Below are 21,063 nucleotides of genomic sequence, written 5' to 3'. Positions count from 1 at the left end.
TAACACACATAAACGTTGTCAAAGGACAACAAATTGTGTTAGTGGGTAAGATGCAACAGACGGAAGTAGCCGCGAGAGGTCCCAAACAGTGGCAGCTGACTGCTCGCGCTCTGTGACGCAAACACGTCACTGATGGCGGACCGCACACTCGCCCATAAACACACACTCGCCAAGGGACGGAGGAAAGTCACTGAGAAGCACTCTCGCAAGCCGCTTGGCCGAACTCCTTCCCTAACTGCACGCGATCCTTCCCGGGTGAGATCGGTAGCAGTCGTATAGTAGTTTCGTAGCATGTGGGACGGGACGGGACCGGCTCGGTGATCAGAAGTGGAGTGAAGCGGGCCGCCTCGGGCTGACGTGCCTGCCGCATGTTGAGCCAGCAAGTTGACGCATATTAAAGTGGCGACGAGGCGGAGGAGAAGAAGAGTCGGAATCGGATTTAATATCACTTCGTGGAATCTTCGTTCCTGTAACTATGAAATTCGCCGAGCACCTTTCGTCCCACATCACTCCAGAGTGGAGAAAACAGTACCTTCAATATGAGGTAACGTTGATTTTGTTTTTAATTCTAGACGTGTTTAACGTTGACAGTGATGACTTTTGGGCTCCCAAAATACAATAACTATATATCTATTTTGTTTACTAGGTAGTTGTCAACAGAAAAAAGTCCGTCTTTTTTCTCTAATCTATAAAGATGCTTCTTTATAATAGAACGGTAATTGACTTATCATTTAGCTTTATTACTGTTGGTTGACAACATTCATTCATTTAATAACCACATAAAATGAACAGTTGAATTAAGCACCGACAATTAATGAATGGGCTTTACTTTAAATGATTTAGAGACTTGCACTGTGCAATATGAATAATTAATCAATAATTCGCCTTTTGTGTTTTATGTAAAAAAAAAGAAGAAATATAATTTTTTTAATTCACTTTTATTCTCCATGAATCTTTTGTTTTTATACAACAGTGATTTATACTTTCTTTCCCCTGAACACAAAACACTAGAAATAGAAAATGTGCATTTTTTTTCCACACACCCGCTTCCCTTTGTTTCTACTGAGCAATACTGAAAGATCCAGATTTATCCAAAGGGTGTTTCATTGACTCTAAAGCTTCTGTCTGGTTGCAGAGATCTGGTCTGTTTGCACATATGGTCTCTGGTATATATTTTATTTTTATTAAGAAGTATTTTATTTTGTTGCCAGCTATGCATTAAGGGTATTATTGCAAACGTGCAGTGACAGCACCATTCCATTTCACTCTATGAATTATAGACAAAGACCCTGCTCACCTCTTTCTGCCTCAGTGGCCTACAGCGAAAACCCTTTTACACTTGTTTTATTTTGGAAACACCACCCTATCATTGAGTTGCATAATTGTTAATAGCAAATAGTTGTATATGTGTCTTTGAGTGTATGTCACTGGGTGACAAAAGCATGTTTTGGCGACACTTCGACAGGTGTGAAAATGTATGTGTTGATCACACTTGGATAAAAAACGATGAATTATCTTCCCATGGCTACAATATGTCCCATTGTTATGTGGGCTCTCTGTAATATTTTGTAATCTGTCCAGTAAGCCAAAGGACACATGTATGGTCATACAGCCATTTTACACTTCTGCTCTCCATCTTGTCACTAACATGAGATTGATTGTGATGGACAGATTTAGACTCTTTTTATTTTATCTTTTATAATTATCCCTTAGTTAAATCGTATACAATACACCCTTCATATTACTTAGTACAAATTATGTTAATAAATGTAATATAAGCAAACATTCTATGATCTATCTGAGATATGTAATTAGGATGCAGAAATATGTGCGTATGTATTCCAGCCATCATTGTTGAGTCATTAGAAAAAGTCACCGTTGTTTGCATTGGTCTGTAAATTGGTTATAACTCCAGCATAGGTTCCTATTGCAGGTATGTTAGCAGTGCAGTGACTGAGCCATGACATGCACCACATTCGGCTTTGTTGGGCACAATATGCTGCATAAGCAACCCCAACAGGTTCTAAGAAGGAAACAAATTACGGTATGCCAAAAATGTAGACAATTTACATTCATGGTCCAATCCCCTCATTTTGATCAAAATGTCTCATTGTTCCACATGCTTGCTGTGACCTGTGCAGTGACTCATTATTCCAGCAGCACAAGTCAGTTTGACCGTAACTCGAGGTTCTGCATTTAAATCATCAGTGGCGGATTCAGCGCTTTGTGTAAAAACATCCCTCTGCATTGACACGGACTGATTTAAAATCAGTTTTATGTCTTCCTTTATGTGTCAGTTGGATTAATTAACCTCTGACCCAGTTTTCAATTGCCTCCTCACTATTGTGTCTATTCAGACTGACCATGGTGTCCCCAATCCAGATAAGAAGGCTGCAACAAACTGGCTATTCCTAGAAATATCGTAATTTTAGTTTGTGCGGCACTGTTTCTGAGCACAAAGGCATTGAACAGTCTATTGAGTGATGGCCTAATTAGGTGTGAGCTCTATTCCTGTGGGATTTTAAGTGTGAATCTAGATGTTAAAAACTTGTTTGGTATGCAATGGAGGGTTTGGATGCAAAGGCCACTCTGACAAGCAGATATGAAGTCACGAGCCTTCAATTCAAGGGTGTAATCCAGAATGGTGACTGGAATTCAGATATCCATTCATTCATTTGACACCTAATTCGGGAAAAATAAATATATATATATAAATTTGTACCTTGACTTATAAATGACTCAACTCGCAATTTCTTCCAGAGATGAGTGTTTCTTGGTCGATTTTTATGTATGTATGTATGTATGTATGTATGTATGTATGTATGTATGTATGTATGTATGTATGTATGTATGTATGTATGTATGTATGTATGTATGTATGTATGTATGTATGTATGTATGTATGTATGTATGTATGTATGTATGTATGTATGTATTTATTTTCTTTGAATTGTGCGCAAAAAAATTAAGTTAACAAGCGCTGGCTATGGTGGCATTCAAATTCACAACAAGCAGCAGTTTGACAGATCATGAGCAATTGGTAAAAAAAAAAAGATGCCAAGGGCTTCATGCTGTCTCTTGGCACTCCCAGTTGAAGCTTTTCACATTGTAACAACCACATCTCATTGCCTTGGGAAAGTTCACGCACTTATTTCTAGTACACGGTGCACAATGCTGATAACAAATAGCATCTTTGTTGTCGCGTTATAACCCTTTAAGCAACGGATGTTTGAATGCAAACGGGGCTGCAGCACATTTAGAAAGAAAATGTAACAATATTCAGAAGCATATATTCTTTATCCTTTGGGGAAAATGATTACCATTACTGCCGCTGACTGAGTCACTTAATTATGAAACTCTTCTTTATTTGTCTGTTCTATAATGGCCCTCTGGTGGCTGAGGTCGGCACATCAGAAGGAACGCGATGTGGGGCTGGAATGAATTAACGGCCTTTTCAATTCATTTTAATGGGGAAAGCTAAGCTGAGATCCAAGTGTTTTGAGTTATTAGCCCAATCTTGGAATGGATTTAAGCATCACTCTACATATTTACCAACCATACACCACAAGGACATCAAAAGTATGAACTGCACTATTTGCTCTGTAAATTACTGTCCTTAAAAAAATAAAAAAAATTTTAGTTATCCTACCATCAAAATTTATTCTTCAAAATATTCAGAAAAACACATTTGATCAACTGTTAACTTTACCCAGACTCAGTTCAGGAATTATTGTCCAGTTCTCATCCGAAGTGTCCGAGTAGGGGTTGTACAGCTGCATGCTGTTTTGAACAGACCTTATGGATTTGTGTACTCTGTAGGTACTGGATATGTTTGTGTGAGTGCGCGTGGGCGAATAAGGTCGCTTATGCATTTACATTTGCAGTCTAATCACTCATGTGCCCTTCCGTAATGGCGATGATGAGGAGGAGTAGAGTGGATGTGAAGGCTCCCAGTTACACGTCCAACTGGCAAAGTGATGAAATTGCATTTTAAAGCGGGTGCACGTGTGATTCCAGTTTGCGTACTGTACTGATTAAATTTTGCCGTCTACAAATGTGTAAATTGCATATAACATGTCCGTCATTCTTCATAATTTGTGCAAGTGGGATTTATCAGTGTGTTAGAACAATCTGAACATGATGTAGACAACAGGCATTGGCAAGGCAACTGCTGAGAACCTCCTCCCTTCCCATGCACCCCCCTCCTTCCATCCTCACCTAGTCGTTCCTCCCCCACCGGGAGGACATCTGGTCCCAGACCTGCCCTTTCTCCCCCACCTCCTCCTCATCTTCTTTCACCATCCTCCCTGACTTCTTCACGGGGAAACTCAGGCTCAGAATCAGTTGAATGAATCTTTTTGACCTGCAGAACTCTTCATGCAAGCGCTCTCATCTCCTCAAGCATGACCTCCAAGTGGGTTTATTGTGCCACTCACCGCTAAAATACATTTGTTGGTGTCCAGTCTCACTAAGTATGCATTACATTAATGCACAGTCATTGAGAGCTACGGCCCCATTAGGCTTGGATTAGTTATTGTCTACAGGTTTCAACACTGATTACTGGCAAAGCCCGCAGGTTTATCCCAATTCCCCAAAGGGCGAACCCCCTCCTATTTCCTATCAATGCCATCACCATGGCAATGCCTGCTCCTTAATCAACACCTGACTACATTTGAATATCTATTTTTCTCCACTTAGTATTGAGAGTGTGCTAGGCTGCATCTGTGAATTGTCCATGTGGTTCGCAGCAGAACATTAAGGGCAGCGATCCAAGTTGCCACTAACACACAACATTTGACCTCCACACTCATTGACTCGCGATGTCAGAATCAACGCCTGGACTCTGACTGCTCTGATCACATTAAATTAGACAGTCCCGTCATGTTTCCACTCCTGCTTTCACTATCAAATAGTTTTGAAATCGATTATTCTGTCGATTACCCTTAAAGTCTATGACAAAAACATTTTTCCCAAATGACAACCAATTATGTTTTGGATTTTGATCAACTTGACAATTGTATTCAAGAAATACTAATTATAATGAATATCAGAAAAATGAAATACAAAAGAAGAACTACAGTATATATATACAAACCAAAAGGTGCACAAATAGAATAGTATAGTATACACAAGGATAAAAGTATTTGATATGTAGATTTTTCATTTCTTTCATTTCTTTGTTTTGAAAAATGATCAATTCAGCTACATAATAAGGGGTAGGACTAGATAAGTTATTTACTTCTTCCTACTCCTTTGAGCATACAACTGTGATGATGTGTGTTTTCTTCTTTTAACTACTTTCTAATTTTCATTTTGTTTGTTTGTTTGACCTTTCAATTATTGTTGTTTATTGGGTACTGTTTAGTGATTTAAAAACAACAATTAGGCAATATCACAAGGGAGGGAGGGATGTTGTACTCGCCAGCCTTTTTGAAACTGATGCATTTACATGTTTGGTCATTGTTTTCCAAAGTGAAAGCAGATGTTTGCAAATGTCTTCTTTTGATTAAACACAAAAGACAATCCATCTGCTTTCATGAAGGACTATAGGAATCAGAGAATCATTATTGTTGAGGTTGAAATCAGAAGATTTGGATAATACAGTTATATTAGTCATGCTTCATTTTCCAAACATCGCCAATGCTAATGCTAGCGGACACGTTAAAATCCCATTGACAGGCTCATCGAAAATTAGCACTGGGTTGTGGGTGTGATATTCATTCAAGTTAATGAATATTCACACACCAATACTGTAAGATCACACACAGAAAGCTAATATGACAATATTCAAAGGAATATATACAAGTGATATTAATCAATCGCAAATTTCTTCTTTTACTCTTCCTATCTGAATTTAAGTGTGTCTCCGTGCATGCACCGTATCACACTGCCCCCAAGAGGCCAAGGCACGCACAGCAGGAAGATCTGTGACTTACTAAAAAATATTATTGTAATTAGTACATAATATTTTATAATAATAATAATAATACATTTTATTTATATGCGTATTTCAAGACACCCAAGGACACTTTACAATAACAAAAAACCCAAAACAATACGGGTTGAGCAGCGGCAGCCAAAACGCGCCGTCGTTCACTCAACCCGGAGGTCAGAAAGAAACCACAATGGAGGGAGACGGTGAGGAAAAAAAAACACGCTCGAACTACCCTCATTTTCAGGATAATTTGAGTCAGGCAAAAAACTCCTGCACAAGACAAGGCATATGACAGTTACAACAGGTCACGAGACATAAACAATGAAGACGGTGAAACAAGGGAATGTATGAAGGAGGGGGTGATGGTGGGGGTCTAGCTTCCGTGCATACTTTCATCAGGGGAAGGTCGAGATAGCAGATGTTTTTTTGGTAGCAGGCTGCCCAAGAATTTAAGACACCCTTGAGTCCATGGCTTATGTCTCTTTAGTGGCGTCGATCAGCCAAATCCGTGATTTCAGTCAATATTTGAGCACAAATTCCAGTTTAGACATGTTGTGGCCCTTCTTACCAATTCATTCAAGAAAAAAAATATTTTGCACACTTACGTGTAGCAACAGTGTAAACTGTTATGTTATGTTGGTGATGTTGCTTGAGTCAGTGTTTGCAGACAGGTAAATATCTGTGTTTTTATTTATTTTTTCTTCATTAGGCATTCAAGGATATGCTGTATGCAGCCCAGGACCAAGCCCCCTCCACAGAAGGTAAGAGGATTCCCTGTAGTAAACAAAACACACACACACACACACACACACACACACACACACGTGTCAGCGCACTGCACCCTGTTCTGGGAAAGTCTAGGGATCCCCAAAATAACCTCCTGAGATCCGCTAAAAATAGTGCCAATTGCAACTTACATGCTGGAGGCTCAAGCAACGTGAGGCTTCCCAAATCATCACGGTGTCTTCAATTGAATTGAATTGAAGAGTAAGTTGCACTTGTTGTATACTTGGTGCAGTCCACAAAAGGTAGCTCAAGATAATGCCCAACAAACTTGACTGTCATGTCCTGGTAAGTTGGCATGTCACAATAGAGCGCAAAAACTGCCAGCGCTTGTAAGAGATGAAATGGCTGTAATTAGTATTTGCCACTGGACTGATAGAATGTAAAACATTTGTTTTAATTTTAGGCCTGTTTGTGTTCTGCGATTGGTATTCAGAAAAGTTTATTTATCCCCATGGGGCAATTAGAGTTGTGCGAGAGCAGCTTATTTTATATTCAGTGTATATATATATATATATATATATAATGTAATGCTAAGAAATGGATGGATTTTTGGGGAAACATCCTTTAGTTTCACATCGGAGACTTTGCGATGCTGTTACTTTTGTATTGCTGCTTCTGCGCCTCCTAGCATGCAGTTCCGCCCGAACATCAAGTAAATATGATGTGATTCAATCTGCAAAATGAGATGATGTTACACAATTAATGACTGTGGCGGAGTTGTGTCTTTTTGTGTCTGTAAGCCTCAAAACATTAGTGCTGTCTTTATTTTAAAGCAGCTGGCGGGGTAATTAACTGTCTAGGTGGTTTCGAATTACATCTGAATGCACGCTGGCTTCTTTTTATGCCTTTGGCAGGATAAATCAGATTTCTCCACTGCATCACACTCAGAACTCCTCCTAATATTTGCCCGGCCTGAAAGTGCGTGAACGAGAACAGTTCTACCATTGAATTGGTAGAATAATAATAATTAAAGCAGCAATGGACAGGACCGACTCGACTGCTCGGATGAGAGTTGATTATTGGAGCCAATTTTTATGTATTGTATTGGCAAAGTGTTGATATGCCCTTTATTGGAATGTAATGGCACCTTAACTTATTTTATTGCAATTTTTGTGTGTTTATTTGTATTGGGATTGTGTTGGGAAAATAGTATTTATTCATGTAATTTCCCTGTTTGTATAGGATCTGGGTAAAGGGTAGGAATGGATGGCAATAAAACAAGGTAGCTATTGTCATTGCCATTACTGTCATGGTTTACTTATTCCTTACTTTTTGGGCATTTTTAAAGGAGTAGTTAAGCAAAATTAACCCGTACACTTCACTTGAACGGATTACATTGCATCAAACAAACCCAAACAACATTTGAATCGGGATTTGTTTGCTCCATGTTTGGCCTAATTTCTGTTGGTGTAAGATCAAACGTTCTCCTCCCCGTGAAGAACATTAATCACTCGGAGAATGTACAGTAATGAAGAGAGCTTGTTGCAACCCAACACATCGCTGCAACACATGCACAATATTATGTCTGTCATCTGCCGTTTGACCCTCTCGCCCCTCATTAAGATCATTTTGGACCAGTCCCTTTATTGGTTGCTGCGCAGTTGAAATTCATTCACTGCAGTCCCACCAGTTGTGTGGCAAACCGGATAGCGCCGGGAACAGCTGGTTGCATCTCTAGTTGCTCCTGTTGGAGGCCGTTACCGTGAGTTATGCTTGAGTCTAATTCAATTAGCCCCGCTGACTATTTCCGAGCTGAGACCAATAGCACTGCATAATTAAAACCCGTCTTTAACTGGAATGTGCGCGCAAGTACATTTGCTGCACGTCTCGTACATTCTTGTATTTATGAAGCATTTTCTATTCTTTTAAGTCACCGGCCTTGACTCATTCGCCATTCATGGTGCTGCTACCCAGACACCTATCATGGAATGTGATGATGTGGGCTTGCGCACGTATACGCTGTCTGTGAAAGGAAAGGGTAGCCACCTGAATGATAAGTCGTTGATTGTCGGAAAACGAATGAGTCAGGCCAAGCAAAGACCAAATTGGAGTGAGGGCGGTAAGTTAAAAATACGAGTTGTGAACCTCTCTGTCTTTTCACTGCTCTCCTGTGGCTCTTCTGTCAGGAATATTCCTTCAGGGCTTTTCATGTTTTATGCAGTCAAATCAATAATGCTATAAAAGAGTGGAGCCATGTGTAAAAATAGGATCCTCGTATTGCTCTGTGTACATGACTATTATTTTGTTTTATCACTTCGAGTAAACATTTATGATATTTACCTGTACGGTAAATTTATGTTATCGTATGTTACTGTCTGTCACGAGTCACGACGCAGTAAATATACGAAATGAACATTTGCGTTTGTGAAATATGGCACAAAATATTTAATTGGTCGCTTGTTTTCAGTCATAAGAGAATGTGTCCATTCATTCTAAATATAATTTGTGAAGTAAGATGTCAACGATGTTGAGAAAATCGGTCTCTATTCTCGTTCTTCCACTGCAAACTCATCTGGCCATCCGATTATGCACAAGGGGTATTCATGCTAGAAGAAAAAATATCCTTCCCCAAAAGGTTCTTAGAAAGTTGGTGGTCCAAAAGGTTCTGGTACAACGACTCATTCAGATTAAAAGGCATCCACAGTACAGTATGTGGTCAATTACAGTTTCTAACTCTGTGATTCCCAACAACTATGCTGTTGCATTATTTGAATGGGACAGATTATTGTGTAGCACAGAAAATTGTCCAAAATATTTAATTGGGCAGATTTTTAAATTTTTCCTTCAGTTTGATGAAGCCCTCCAGGGGATTTTTTTTTCTTCAATTCCTGGGACATCTTTTTCGCAATTTTGTGCACGACTAAGCAGTCCCAGAATTCACACTGAGTGCATAAAGTTGTGATTAAATTGATACAATCAATTATATACTGGAAATGCTTAATTTACTCTTACGATATGTTAGTGGTCATTTCTCGTTTTTCTCATTTCTCATTTTTATAACCTTTGCAATCAAAGCAGGATGGGAGATTGATAGCTGAAAATCTCGTGATTTTTCAAGTACATGTATCATTTCCCAATCAGTATTTCAACGTCTGCATTTTCCACTCTTTTGAGCACCTTTGTTGTTCAAGCCTGCCCCTTTGTCTGCTGTTCTTGATCAAAATGATGAGAAGCCAGTTTAAGGCTGATTGGTATTCTGCAGGCATATGTGAAGGAATATCTGTTATTACTGTCACGGTGGCACTCTTTGAGGCTAATCTTGCCTCCCTCTGTAAAACAGAACCCGTCTTCCTTTATTTGCCAGTGTTTTTCCCTTATAGATAACCAATATATTTTTTCAGCAGACATTTGTTGCCAGGTGGACAGTTGGACGTATGTACTGAGATCGCCGGATACGCAGGCTGCCGATCAAGCAGACAGATCGGAGTGCTGAGCAAGACACTTTCAGAGCAGACAGGATCATACATCGGGCTGCATTATTGATGGGATTCTTACTTCCCAATGCTAATTGTTAGCTTAGGTACATTTCCTCAACATCCCGGTGCCATTGCACGAAAAGATGTATGGAATCATGGACTGTCTTGAATGCGATGAGCCTCATGGCGACTGTATTTTCCAGAGAACGGAAGTATACCGTACTGTGCTGGATATTAAATTCTTTTGCCTTTTTGTAGGGTGGCTTCAACCGTACCAGAGCAGGTTTAGGTGCCATGGTGGATCCAACAAAGCAACACAGTAGTGAGGGGGTGCTTGTTTGATGCAGCTGTCTCTTTGATGAGGCTTCTACGGGTATTAGAGAGGAGGCGGGCACGAGAGGGTCAGGGTCAATGCATGCCTGGGATTGCTCTCCCAAGGTCAGGAACTAATCGAATGGAGGTAATGAACGATGAAAGGCTGATATGTAATTGGTCAAATAGTTGTCCAGCAGTCAACTTGTTTCTGTCTGATATGACAATTACGGACAAAATGAAGCAAGAAATGGAACAGAAACGATGGAAAGCAATCCTAAATGAGCTTGTCAATGACCATTCAGGCAAAGAAATACATAGACCAACAGAGAAGAGTGGGAAGGAGATGCTTTGGGCGTCAAACAGACAGACAGAGTGAGTGGGAGGTCCCTGGGCTCATCTCCAATGCATGCTGCCCTGCATTAGCGCTACAGCCATCCTGCTTGAGGAGGAAAGGGAACCTTCACAGTCTTATATCCATCTATCCAGCAAGCCATTATTCATCAGTGAATTAGATCTCGCCTCAATGAAGAGGAGGAGGAGAAGCACGTAGAATGGGTTGGGGGGGGGGGGTGGAAGAACCACGGTTTGATTCAAACTTTAGGACAGAGCAGAGGCTTTGTATGCCGATGTTGCGCTGGTGTTTTAAGACGAAAGGCATTTGTCAGGAATTACACTGGTATAAAAGCAGAGTTCACAAAAAGCGGAGTAAAAATATTTTAATGAATGGTAGATGTTGTGTCACACTGTGAGGGCTTTATTGGGTTCTGAGATGATATTGGAAAGGGGTTAAAGAGAGGTCTATCGCAGAAGGTCAAGATCATACCTCTCATCTTTCTATGTGAGTTCCCAAAAGGTTATAAAGACTGAAGGCTGAAGTGTACATTTACATCTCAGCCTTGGTTATGACATCCTAACCTCTTCGCCTTATAAGGACAGACTGTTGATGAGCCCGAATGCTCTAGACAAACATTTGTTTTGTTGATCTACAAGCCGTGGCTCAATTGAAAAAAAGAAATCCCAGAAAAGGCTGAATAAACAACAAGCATAACTCCTCTAAACTGGCTTTTTGCCAGGTGGACAACACTCGGAGATCCACCCAGTCTGAAGCATGGATGGCACATGAATGAAAGATCAGTTGTTTAAGACTCAGCTGTGGAACTCTCTCGGTTAGGTTTGTTTAGCATTAGAAACCTCTCTCAGGATAATATTAACCTCTTCATTGAGGCAATTGATTAATTTTCATCAGAACTGAGCTTCATAAAGATATTTGGCTGCCATCTGTACAACTCAATACAATACAATACAATACAATACAATACAATACATATTTATTGATATAGTGCTTTAGGTCAACTGGATTGTGTTGTATCTAACCCATCAATCTGACTCCATGGTCCACCGCCCAGAATCAACATAGTTCACTGCATGGTCATTTCCCACATGTGCGGCAGTAAATTGAATGTTTGTAAAGTTTAACACAGATTCTTTGGTGCACAGACACGGCCAATTTGAATCGCAGTGCGCCTGGCCGACCAGTTGGCTGGAGTTTTCCCCACTTTCTCCTTTCCCCACTAGCTTATACTCACACCGCATCCGTCTATCCCTTTTAAGTTTTCCATCAGTTCATCATCCACAAGCAAGTGGGCTCAAGCACGACACAGATTGCCTTGTGTGACTACACACTAAAGCCACACTTCTACTTGGCAGTTCAGTTCACACCACGGTATGGTTAGGATCACTAAATTCAAAAGTCGGGGACTTCAGAGATGGGAAAAAAATCCTCTGCAGACGGGTGGACATAAATTATGTGCGTGCAACAACTCGGCAGTGGGCATGGAAAATAATAATAATAATAATAATAATAATAATAATAATAATAATAATAATAATAATAATAATGATAATAAGGGGCAGCCCGGTGGTCCAGTGGTTAGCGCGACAACCTCACAGTGCAGAGGTACCGGGTTCAATCCCAGCTCCGGCCTCCCTGTGTGGAGCTTGCATGTTCTCCCCGGGCCTGTGTGGGTTTTCTCCGGGTACTCCGGTTTCCTCCCTCATTCCAAAAAAAAAAAAAAAAACACGCATGGCAGGCTGATTGGACACTCTAAATTGTCCCTTTGTGTGAGTTGCTCGTCTCTATGTGCCCTGCGATTGGCCGGCAACCGGCTCAGTGTGTCCCCCGCCTACTGCCCGGAGACAGCTGGGATAGGCTCCAGCACCCCCCGCGACCCTAGCGAGGATAAAGCGGATTGGAAAATGAATAATAAGGAAAATAATAAAAAGCATGTATGCAACTGTCTGCATATATTTTGGGGGATCTTTCCACACTAGCTGCAGACACGCAGTGTGCTGCAACTAAAGGCGTGGGTGTGATTGGGAACTATACGCAGTGGATGACAGTGGCGCCATATGCTAAGCTATTTCTGCTGTTTCTGCAATTAGGGCCAACCAATGAAATGAAATCATGACACTCTGTCCTCTCCGTCTGTCAACACATTGTTGTAAATGTGGTGGAAAATGAGAAAACGCATAATTACTTCATTAAAATTGCCTCTCTGATTTTAGCTCTTAGAATGACTCCCACCCACCAATTGCTTTTTTTCTTTCCTGAGAATCAAAGGATCCATTTGCCATTTATGGTGTCCTTCACTGCGGCATTCCTGGGAGGCTGCCAGAACCTTCTTCACAATGGCTGGCCCACAGGAAAATGCGGTGAAAATGTACTCATCATACGGAACCAATGCCTATGCAGATCTTATTTCACCTGGCACCAAATCAATGTGATGTTGAGCGTACCTGGTGAATTAGGAGCCCCTCATGTATTTCATTCTTTGCATATGGGTACCTGGGAGGTGATCGTGATGGTAGAGTTTGGTGCAGTTTGTGGTAGCAGATGTCTAATGATGACAGACGTGGGCGGGGGGAAAAAGTGAGGTGAGATTGGTGGTAATTGGAGGGCAGGAGACAAAAGCCTCAAGGGGCTATTCTTCCACAACCTTAGAATACATCACAGCAAGTGAGAAGTGAAAATAGAAAGAGGAAGAAATGTTAAGAGGCTGTCGTCTCCGGTTTTGCCCGAGTACACATATTTAACCAATTTCCAAAGATAGCAGCAATAACATTTCCTAAATCAAATGAGGGCCAAGAAAACTACCGAGTTTCCCTATTTTCCACTCACTGTCTTCTTATCCAAGGACAAGATCAGCGAGACAAATCAATAATTCACTTCTGTTGTTCTCTCCCAGATTGCCTCTCTGTCTATATATTAAATGTTGAATTATTAACAGTGTTTAAGATTGGCAATATGGAGGGGCGGGGGGGGGGGGGGGGGGCTACTGAAGCCACGGCTAAACAGAAGCACAGAAGCCTTTGATTCGTTTTCTGCGGAGATCGGAGCACCTCTCACAACGCGCCACTCCGATCCTGGAATCACATTCATATTTCCCGTCATCGTTGAGCATGTGTATTTTTCCTTCCGGTAAAATCCTCCCTCATCCAGCTGCTATGTGCCGCTGCCTCTGAGAATATTCATATTTCATCTAACACTCGACATGTATTAATAACACGGGTACATGGCAAAGACTTCAGTGCGGTTCACTTTAAGGGTCAAATCTTGTGGATTTATGGTATACTCGAGTCGTATTCGTGTCTACCTGTCATGAAGTGGTCTTTTCTTCTCCATGCGACTGTATCTCGGAGAGGGGGAGTCCTGAGCGTCTTTTGAGTAGAACAACAGTTGTCTCTGTTTTGCATATTGTCCTGGGGGCACACTGCGCAGCTTCTCCTTGACAAGTGCTATCTGATAATTAGACCTCATAATCACCCTATTAGTATGCGGCTCAATTGAGCGGAGAACTGCGTATTGTTCCCCCCGGCAAAGAACCGAAGCCTTTTGTAAGAGAATTGTTGTCAATATCGTGTTTGGGATTTCTTCACAGCGTGCTGTTACATTTTCAATCTCCGAGTCTTACATGTTATTTCAGGAAACCTCGCATTAGGAGAACACTGTTTGTTTCTTTTATTTCAGCTGTCACACAAAACCGAGCTGAACTTTCTCCATCACGGTTACCATGGCACCAAAGAAAGAAAATTGAGTTATGTGAGCCTTGTTTGGTTCCTGTGGTATTCTGGTGCCAAATGCAATGCTTGAAGGAAACAAGTCCCCTGGTGTGCTCAGGGGAATGCTGTAATCACGCAGGAATACTTGTGACCAAAATACAGCTTCACTATCCCACAGGACGTCTTGAATCCCAAGACGTTTGTCCAAAAGGTGCATTTTGCAAAGTATACTGTCAAGGACATAAGTACAAAGCAAACAAGTATCACAATTTGTATTAGAAAAGTCACTTCGCTGGATGACTGGAGTAGGCGCAGTTAGTTTGGTTTATCTTCTCTCTCTGTGTTTCACTCACGCTCACATGCACACGCGCGTACGGACGCACGCTAACGTCCATGATTTGTCGTTGCGTTTGTACCGAGGCTGGGGGCCGAAGAATGGATGTGAGCCGGCAGCTCCACTGCGTTATAGACTGTGCGTTAATAGACTGACTGTGTTTGTATCTCCTCACTGCATGCTTTCCTTGAAGCTCTGGCTGTTGTCCACTTCACACTGCTGAGGGACAATACGCACTCACGCTGCATGTCGCGTTGCTTGTTTGATTACAAGACGGCCTTCAATCATGAGCCTGCTTGTCGAATTAGGATTTCAGATGCTGGTTGACATGTTTAGCGCAGTTTGTTCATTAATAATTTTTCCAATGAATTCACACGGCAGTGAACCGAACGAGAAATCACGTGATGCAATTGTAAGTGATTGAAAAGTTATTTACGTTGTCAAAAATAGTACTTCCTGCTCGTGTACCGCTTCCTGCTTATGTAAATTACAGTAATAACACAGTAATAACATAAATCTAAAGCAGCACAGGGTCAATATGCTCCTAATCGGATTGGGTCAGGAAATTGGTCCTGATCTAATCATGTCACGTATTGGATTGCCTCCTGCATTGCCTGACCAATAAAGGTAGAATGCACAGTATGATGCCGTACTTGATTCAGCGCGTTATATTCAATAAAAGAGAACGAGAAAACACTGTAATATGCTTGATCTGAGTCGCGAAAGAAAAAAAAAAACAGCATGTGTAAATACGTGCATGTGCAATGTTAAAATAAGTAGATTTATCACTGCTGCTGCGCTAACAGTGTTTTGATAACTAGCAGAATATATGAACAATCATACTGACAAGCAATAAGTAATTTAACAAAAAATAATGACACACATATAAAGCAGAATTCAAAGTCCCACTAAATCAGAATCTTAATTAGCATTGCTGCTACTATTCCGGCAAGATTTGGCTGTTGTGGGACGTGCGTGGGGCCAGACGCAGGAGAATCAAGGTGTGTGAACTTCTGTGAATGTGAAGATGGCCTTCAAGGTCGCCACAGCGGCAGCTGCAGCCTCCCGATAAGACTCAGACTAAACATCTTCATTTTTGTGGACAGAATGAACTGAAATTGGGGAATAAACGATTGAGAAACACGGTCTGAAAGACACCCGCTTGTGTAACGTGGCATTTCTTTAGAAGCTCGCGGATTAGCGGACATGAAACGAGACGCTTTCCTCCAGAGGCGAGAAAAATTCTGAACGGTGTCTTGCAACTTTTTAGAGCACTTCTGAATGCATTTTCTAAATAGTACAGCGTTGAGAGGTCACAGTAAAATTGCAGATTATCTGCATTTTACAACATGCTGGGGACGTATTTTTATGCGCCATTTGTGTCTGCAATGGATTACTGTCTGCTGCTTTCATTCTTGCGCATCTTAGAGCCTGTTTTAAGAGATTCTTATATGAGGAGCTTTTTGTTGTTTTTGTCGCCTTTTTTCTTGAACAGCAACTTCAATGCCTCGACCAAATTTGAACAAATTCATCACTCCGGCCTCTAAATTTGAGAAAAGGAAAAGTCAAAATAGAGCATGTCTTTCATGGACTGCAATGTTATAGTGCAGCGTCAATATTGCATTTCCGGGACTTTGTGTATGATGCGTGTGGCAAAACGTGCTCAAGTTCATATCCACCAAGCTGTCGGTGCGCTGCTTCTAACGTTACCTCTTTGGCCTTCTGCTTTAATGGCCCCGGCCGCCATCCGAGTTAATGGATGCTCTGAATATCCTCTACCGCGACAGTCCATCTTCGTTGCGTCTTGTGTAGTTACAAGAATGTTACGGCGGCGTTCATTCCTCTCAGATTAATGGCTCCATCTTGGATTATTGACACAAGACTTATCTTGTTTTTATGAGCCTGCAGGCTTCTTTCTGTAAACCTTATTGGCACGTGTGTCATCGGTCACAAACACAACACATTAGACCGCCACATATGATACATCCATCCATTTTCTGATCCGCTTATCCTCACAAGGGCCGTGGGGAGTGCTGGAGCCTATCCCAACCGTCTTCGGGCAGTAGGCGAGGGACACCCTGAACCGGTTGCCAGCCAATCGCAGGGCACACAGAGACGAACAACCATCCGCGCTCACACTCGCACCGAAAGACAATTTCGAGTGTTCAATCAGCCTGCCATGCATGTTTTTGGAATGTGGGAGGAAACCGGAGCACCCGGAGAAAACCCACGCAGGCCCGGGGAGAACATGCAAACTCCACACAGGGAGGCCGGAGCTGGAATTGAACCCGGTACCGCTGGACTGTGAGGTCGACACGCTAACCATTGGACCACCGGGCCGACAAGGTATAATACATTGAAAAGTTATTCTAGTCACTCATACTGTTTGAGAATCAATTTGCCAGAACGAAGTCAATCTCAGTAGATTGACAACAATCTTAGAGTGAGTCAAAAATGAAGTCAAATTTGAATTTGTGCAATTTAACTTGTTAAAGTGCTATTATATTGAAAAGTAGAGTCACGTTTCAGACTTTTTGTTCTGGTATTTATGACGTACTGTGTCCATGACACATTGAATTGCTGTCAAACCATGAATGCGACTATTTGTGTCTTTTATCTGACCTTTAGCCAAGACAAAGGTATACATTCAGTGTCCTCGACTGACCGAAATCAACCCCTTTTGTCAGAAAGGCTCAGCCAAGTATGATATTGGTGTAAATATATTCTCCACAGTGAAGCAGTTTCACATTTGATCACAAGGCAAAATGAGAACAAATAGGTGAGAAATCCCAGCAGGATTTGCTTCCTGCGTGCCTGCAGGTGCATCCGCTTTGTGGGATCGGAACGTCACACGAGCCGCCAGACACTGTTCGGCGAACAGATTACATTGCCCAAATATTCTACATGAGCGCTTGTCAGATACTTTGCATAACCAGCATGTAAGTTGTGGAATGATTCCTTCCAGTCTGCCGATTCCCACTGGAGCCAAGTGGAAATATTACAATCTGTTTCCATGTTGCTTTTATTTCTGTGCCATTTCACACCTCACTGCTTTGAGACAGTGTTATTTTTATGATTCTTTTTTTTTCCACGGGGAGAGGTCATACAAATGGCATTTGCCTCAGTCTAAGAGGAAAGTGTTGAAGGGAACATACAATCCATAAAAACAAGTTTAATGGTTCAGAAATAAGCTCTCAGTATCTCTTAACATCAACAGAATTGACTGATTTCAGGAAATCTGTTTTCCAATGTAGCAGTCGTAAAGGTCAACTGAGGCACCCGGGTGAGGGTGATCAAACGTCCATTGGGACTGGGTACGGTCGGAAACGATACTTGTGATTGGTTCATGGGCGTTAGAAATGGACGCTGGTGCGAGCTTGTTGCCGTGGACACTGCCGTCTCTCAGTGGCCGTGGCAAAGTGACGGACGGGTCTGCTTGTCCCAAGTGTTTTTGTTTTGTTTTTTCCTCAGTGAATGCATTTGCATTGTAATAAATGCATTGACTCAATCTCAGGAACACAAACAACTTGCATTGTAGTGATTAATAGTAGCCTCTCAGCAAACTGTTGAGTGTGGCGGCATAATGTCAGTTATTATGGCTTGGTCACCTCTATTTGTACACACCAAACTCAAGTATGCAATAAGAATAATAGATACGGAACTATTGTTTGGCTTGGGGCCTCGATATGCCTGTTGTGCTTCCTTTTTTTATGACGCATGTTCGGACTCCACTTCTTAAGTTTATATATATACTGTATATTATTTTTATTTAATTTTTTTCTGGTGAGTTGAGGACTTCACATTGTGCTGGGACACTTCTGAGAGGCTAGAATATTGATACAGAATAAGGACAGAAAACGGGGAAATAGACAGCAGCCCGAGCTGCAATCGAACCGAGAGATTTATAATGTCCTGTGGAAGCACAAATAGATGAAGTTGTTAAACTTGATGGTCTCAGTGGTCAGTTGAGTAGCCAGCAGAGCATAAACAACCACCTCAACTGGACTGTGGTAAAATGCAGCATTATAACATCCTTTCACGAGAATTTTTGAACTTGCTGTGGCTTGCGTGCAGTGAAGTCATGTAAATCTACCTGTCCCTCACTTTGCATCAAACTAAACAGAATGATTTCCCATCAGCCCTCACGCTCCTCCGCCGCAGCTTCCACCCATTCTTCCCGCCATGATTGTCTCTCAAGGCCGACCGGTGACATGCACCCGCTAAACCCTCGCTTGGTTACCTTGACAACTGGCTTTTTCGCTCTTTGGGCGTGGCACCACTCAGGTTCCCAGTAATGGCGTGATAAGTGCTACGATTATGTAAATCATGTTCAAGCAAAGTGTTTTTTTTTTTGCAGGGGAAAAAAAACCCACTCTTGCTCTAGTTCGCACAATTCAATCGAGAATATATCCATTGTTACAAAGCATCAGAACTACTAAAATATACACTTTAGTTAGACATGAGAAGAAGCGAACCGACATTGGTACCTTGACGTTTAAGATTATCATGCTGTGACTGAGCTAAACATTGGAGCAGTCTTGCCTCAGATCTCCTGCTGTAGGATTTTGGGGGAACACCTTCTCAAACGAGCTCTCAACTGTATTCGTGCATAGAAATTTTTCTTGCCAGGTGGCAATTTTGCTATTCTGTTCAAATGTATATTGGGTGGCAATGGGCAAAGGAATAAATGCGCTTGGAAGTATACAGTATATTGACTTTTGGGAGAACCTGTACGTTCTTACAGAAGTAAAGACAAAGATTTTTGAGTAGGAAGTGTACCGGTAAATTGATTTAGATAGCTTAAATTATGGTTCTTATCGCTTCACACCAAGTTGGTGTCTAATAAACCAAGGTCCTTGTGGTGGGTGGCACCAAACTTGCTGGACTTTTCCCTACTGTTCATGGGCTGAGAAATATTCACCGAGTTATAGCTCATAGTCTTAGTGTTATTTTTATGGAGAACAATGCTGCGGCTGAGCAGGAAGGGACACCGTCGCAGGGAGAAAAAAAAATACATTCAAACATGTAAGATAGGGCGTAACTTGAATTCATATAAAAAGCATTCAGTGTGTAATTGTTGTTCTTGTGTTCCTGAAACTACTTGCGAGATGTCCGATAGAGAAGATTGTCTTACGGTCCATTAACATGTGCACAGCTTGTCAGAAAACGACAACATTGACTATGTGTCCTATTCATGTTGCTCTCTGACCTTCTTGCTTTTTCCACCAGATTGTTTGATCATGTGTGTGAGCAGTGCGCAACTACGGATGCATGAAATTGACATGAATCTTGCATAAACCTTCATCTAAATTATGGAGTTTAGACAAACAGTGTTGAGGAAGAGCCGCGTGTGCTTGTGTGTTTAAGTGTGTCTGCACTGTTGTCTGTATTGTGAAATATCTATAATTTAGTCAAAAGCTCTTCCACTGAAACTCACTTAGCCATCGTATGCCGTGGTGGTTTCCTTGATGTGAGTGAGGACACAGTATACCTTGTAAAATGGTACAGTGGTCCTTCTTTTTGGGCAAATGCAAAGAGTACCCTTTCAATGACTCCCCCCTTTCTCACCGACACAGATTCTTCATCTATGACACTCCCCAGTCAGTGATTCAAATCTGTATGAAATTCCAACATCATGTTGCTGTGATGAAGGGGTGAACTTTTCTTTTTTTTTTTTTTCTTTCATGTGTAATTGGATGAGACATATCTGAAGGATCTAACGGTGACAGAATGGACACAAAGAGTTCTTCTGACTGAAATTCAACTGTATCCCAGACCATGCAATCATGATTCTGGCTATTGCCAGTACATACTTGTATGTATATACTGTACATACCTCAGGCCACAGTCCGTTCAGCGATAATCACTCTTCCCTAAGACTGAGTGCCACCCCAGGAATTTTGCACCGTCACAGACATCTCTGTTTGCTCAGTCAGATGACTTTAACTCATTCACTCCCAAAGACGTTTTTAAACGTCGTTTCAGACTTGGTCTAGAATTGGCTGGTACTGAATGAGTTAAGAGCTACTTGGGCCCCAGAATGTTCACAGGCAGATAGCAAGACAAAGCATAGCTTTCTACCTACCCTTATGTGTATTTACTTCAATTCAGACTGACTTGCTGGCGGTTTTGCTCGCAGAATTTGTCCTTGTAAGACGAAGCAGCTTGTAAACCAACAGGTTTATATGCGCGTTCGAGGTGGCACACTTAAGTAGAGA

General features: G+C 41.5%; 2 protein-coding genes across 6 annotated transcripts in view; one reads left to right on the top strand and one right to left on the bottom strand.

Annotated features, from left to right (window-relative positions):
* The first annotated feature begins 35 nt into the window (after positions 1 to 35).
* The window catches only part of xpr1a (xenotropic and polytropic retrovirus receptor 1a), a 56,226-nt gene continuing 35,198 nt past the window's right edge, over positions 36 to 21,063 (top strand). Inside the window, exons 1-2 of one of the 2 annotated variants that reach the window (XM_052073660.1) lie at positions 36 to 544; positions 6,645 to 6,696. In XM_052073660.1, coding sequence (XP_051929620.1) covers positions 476 to 544; positions 6,645 to 6,696 — 121 coding nt within the window. In that variant the 5' untranslated portion in view covers positions 36 to 475. The remainder of the gene's footprint in view (positions 545 to 6,644; positions 6,697 to 21,063) is intronic. The other variant, XM_052073659.1, reaches the window with a different exon arrangement.
* LOC127605853 (fizzy-related protein homolog) overlaps positions 20,264 to 21,063 on the bottom strand; it is a 106,097-nt gene continuing 105,297 nt past the window's right edge. For all 4 annotated transcript variants that reach the window (XM_052073676.1, XM_052073673.1, XM_052073674.1 and 1 more), the window contains exon 14: positions 20,264 to 20,425. In XM_052073676.1, the coding sequence (XP_051929636.1) occupies positions 20,279 to 20,425 (147 nt within the window). In that variant the 3' untranslated portion in view covers positions 20,264 to 20,278. The remainder of the gene's footprint in view (positions 20,426 to 21,063) is intronic.

The sequence above is a fragment of the Hippocampus zosterae genome, chromosome 8 (assembly GCF_025434085.1).
Source record: "Hippocampus zosterae strain Florida chromosome 8, ASM2543408v3, whole genome shotgun sequence".
In the NCBI taxonomy this organism is placed as follows: domain Eukaryota; kingdom Metazoa; phylum Chordata; class Actinopteri; order Syngnathiformes; family Syngnathidae; genus Hippocampus; species Hippocampus zosterae.
The sequence above is the reverse complement of the archived record's forward strand: the minus strand, read 5'-3'. Positions and strand labels throughout refer to the sequence as shown.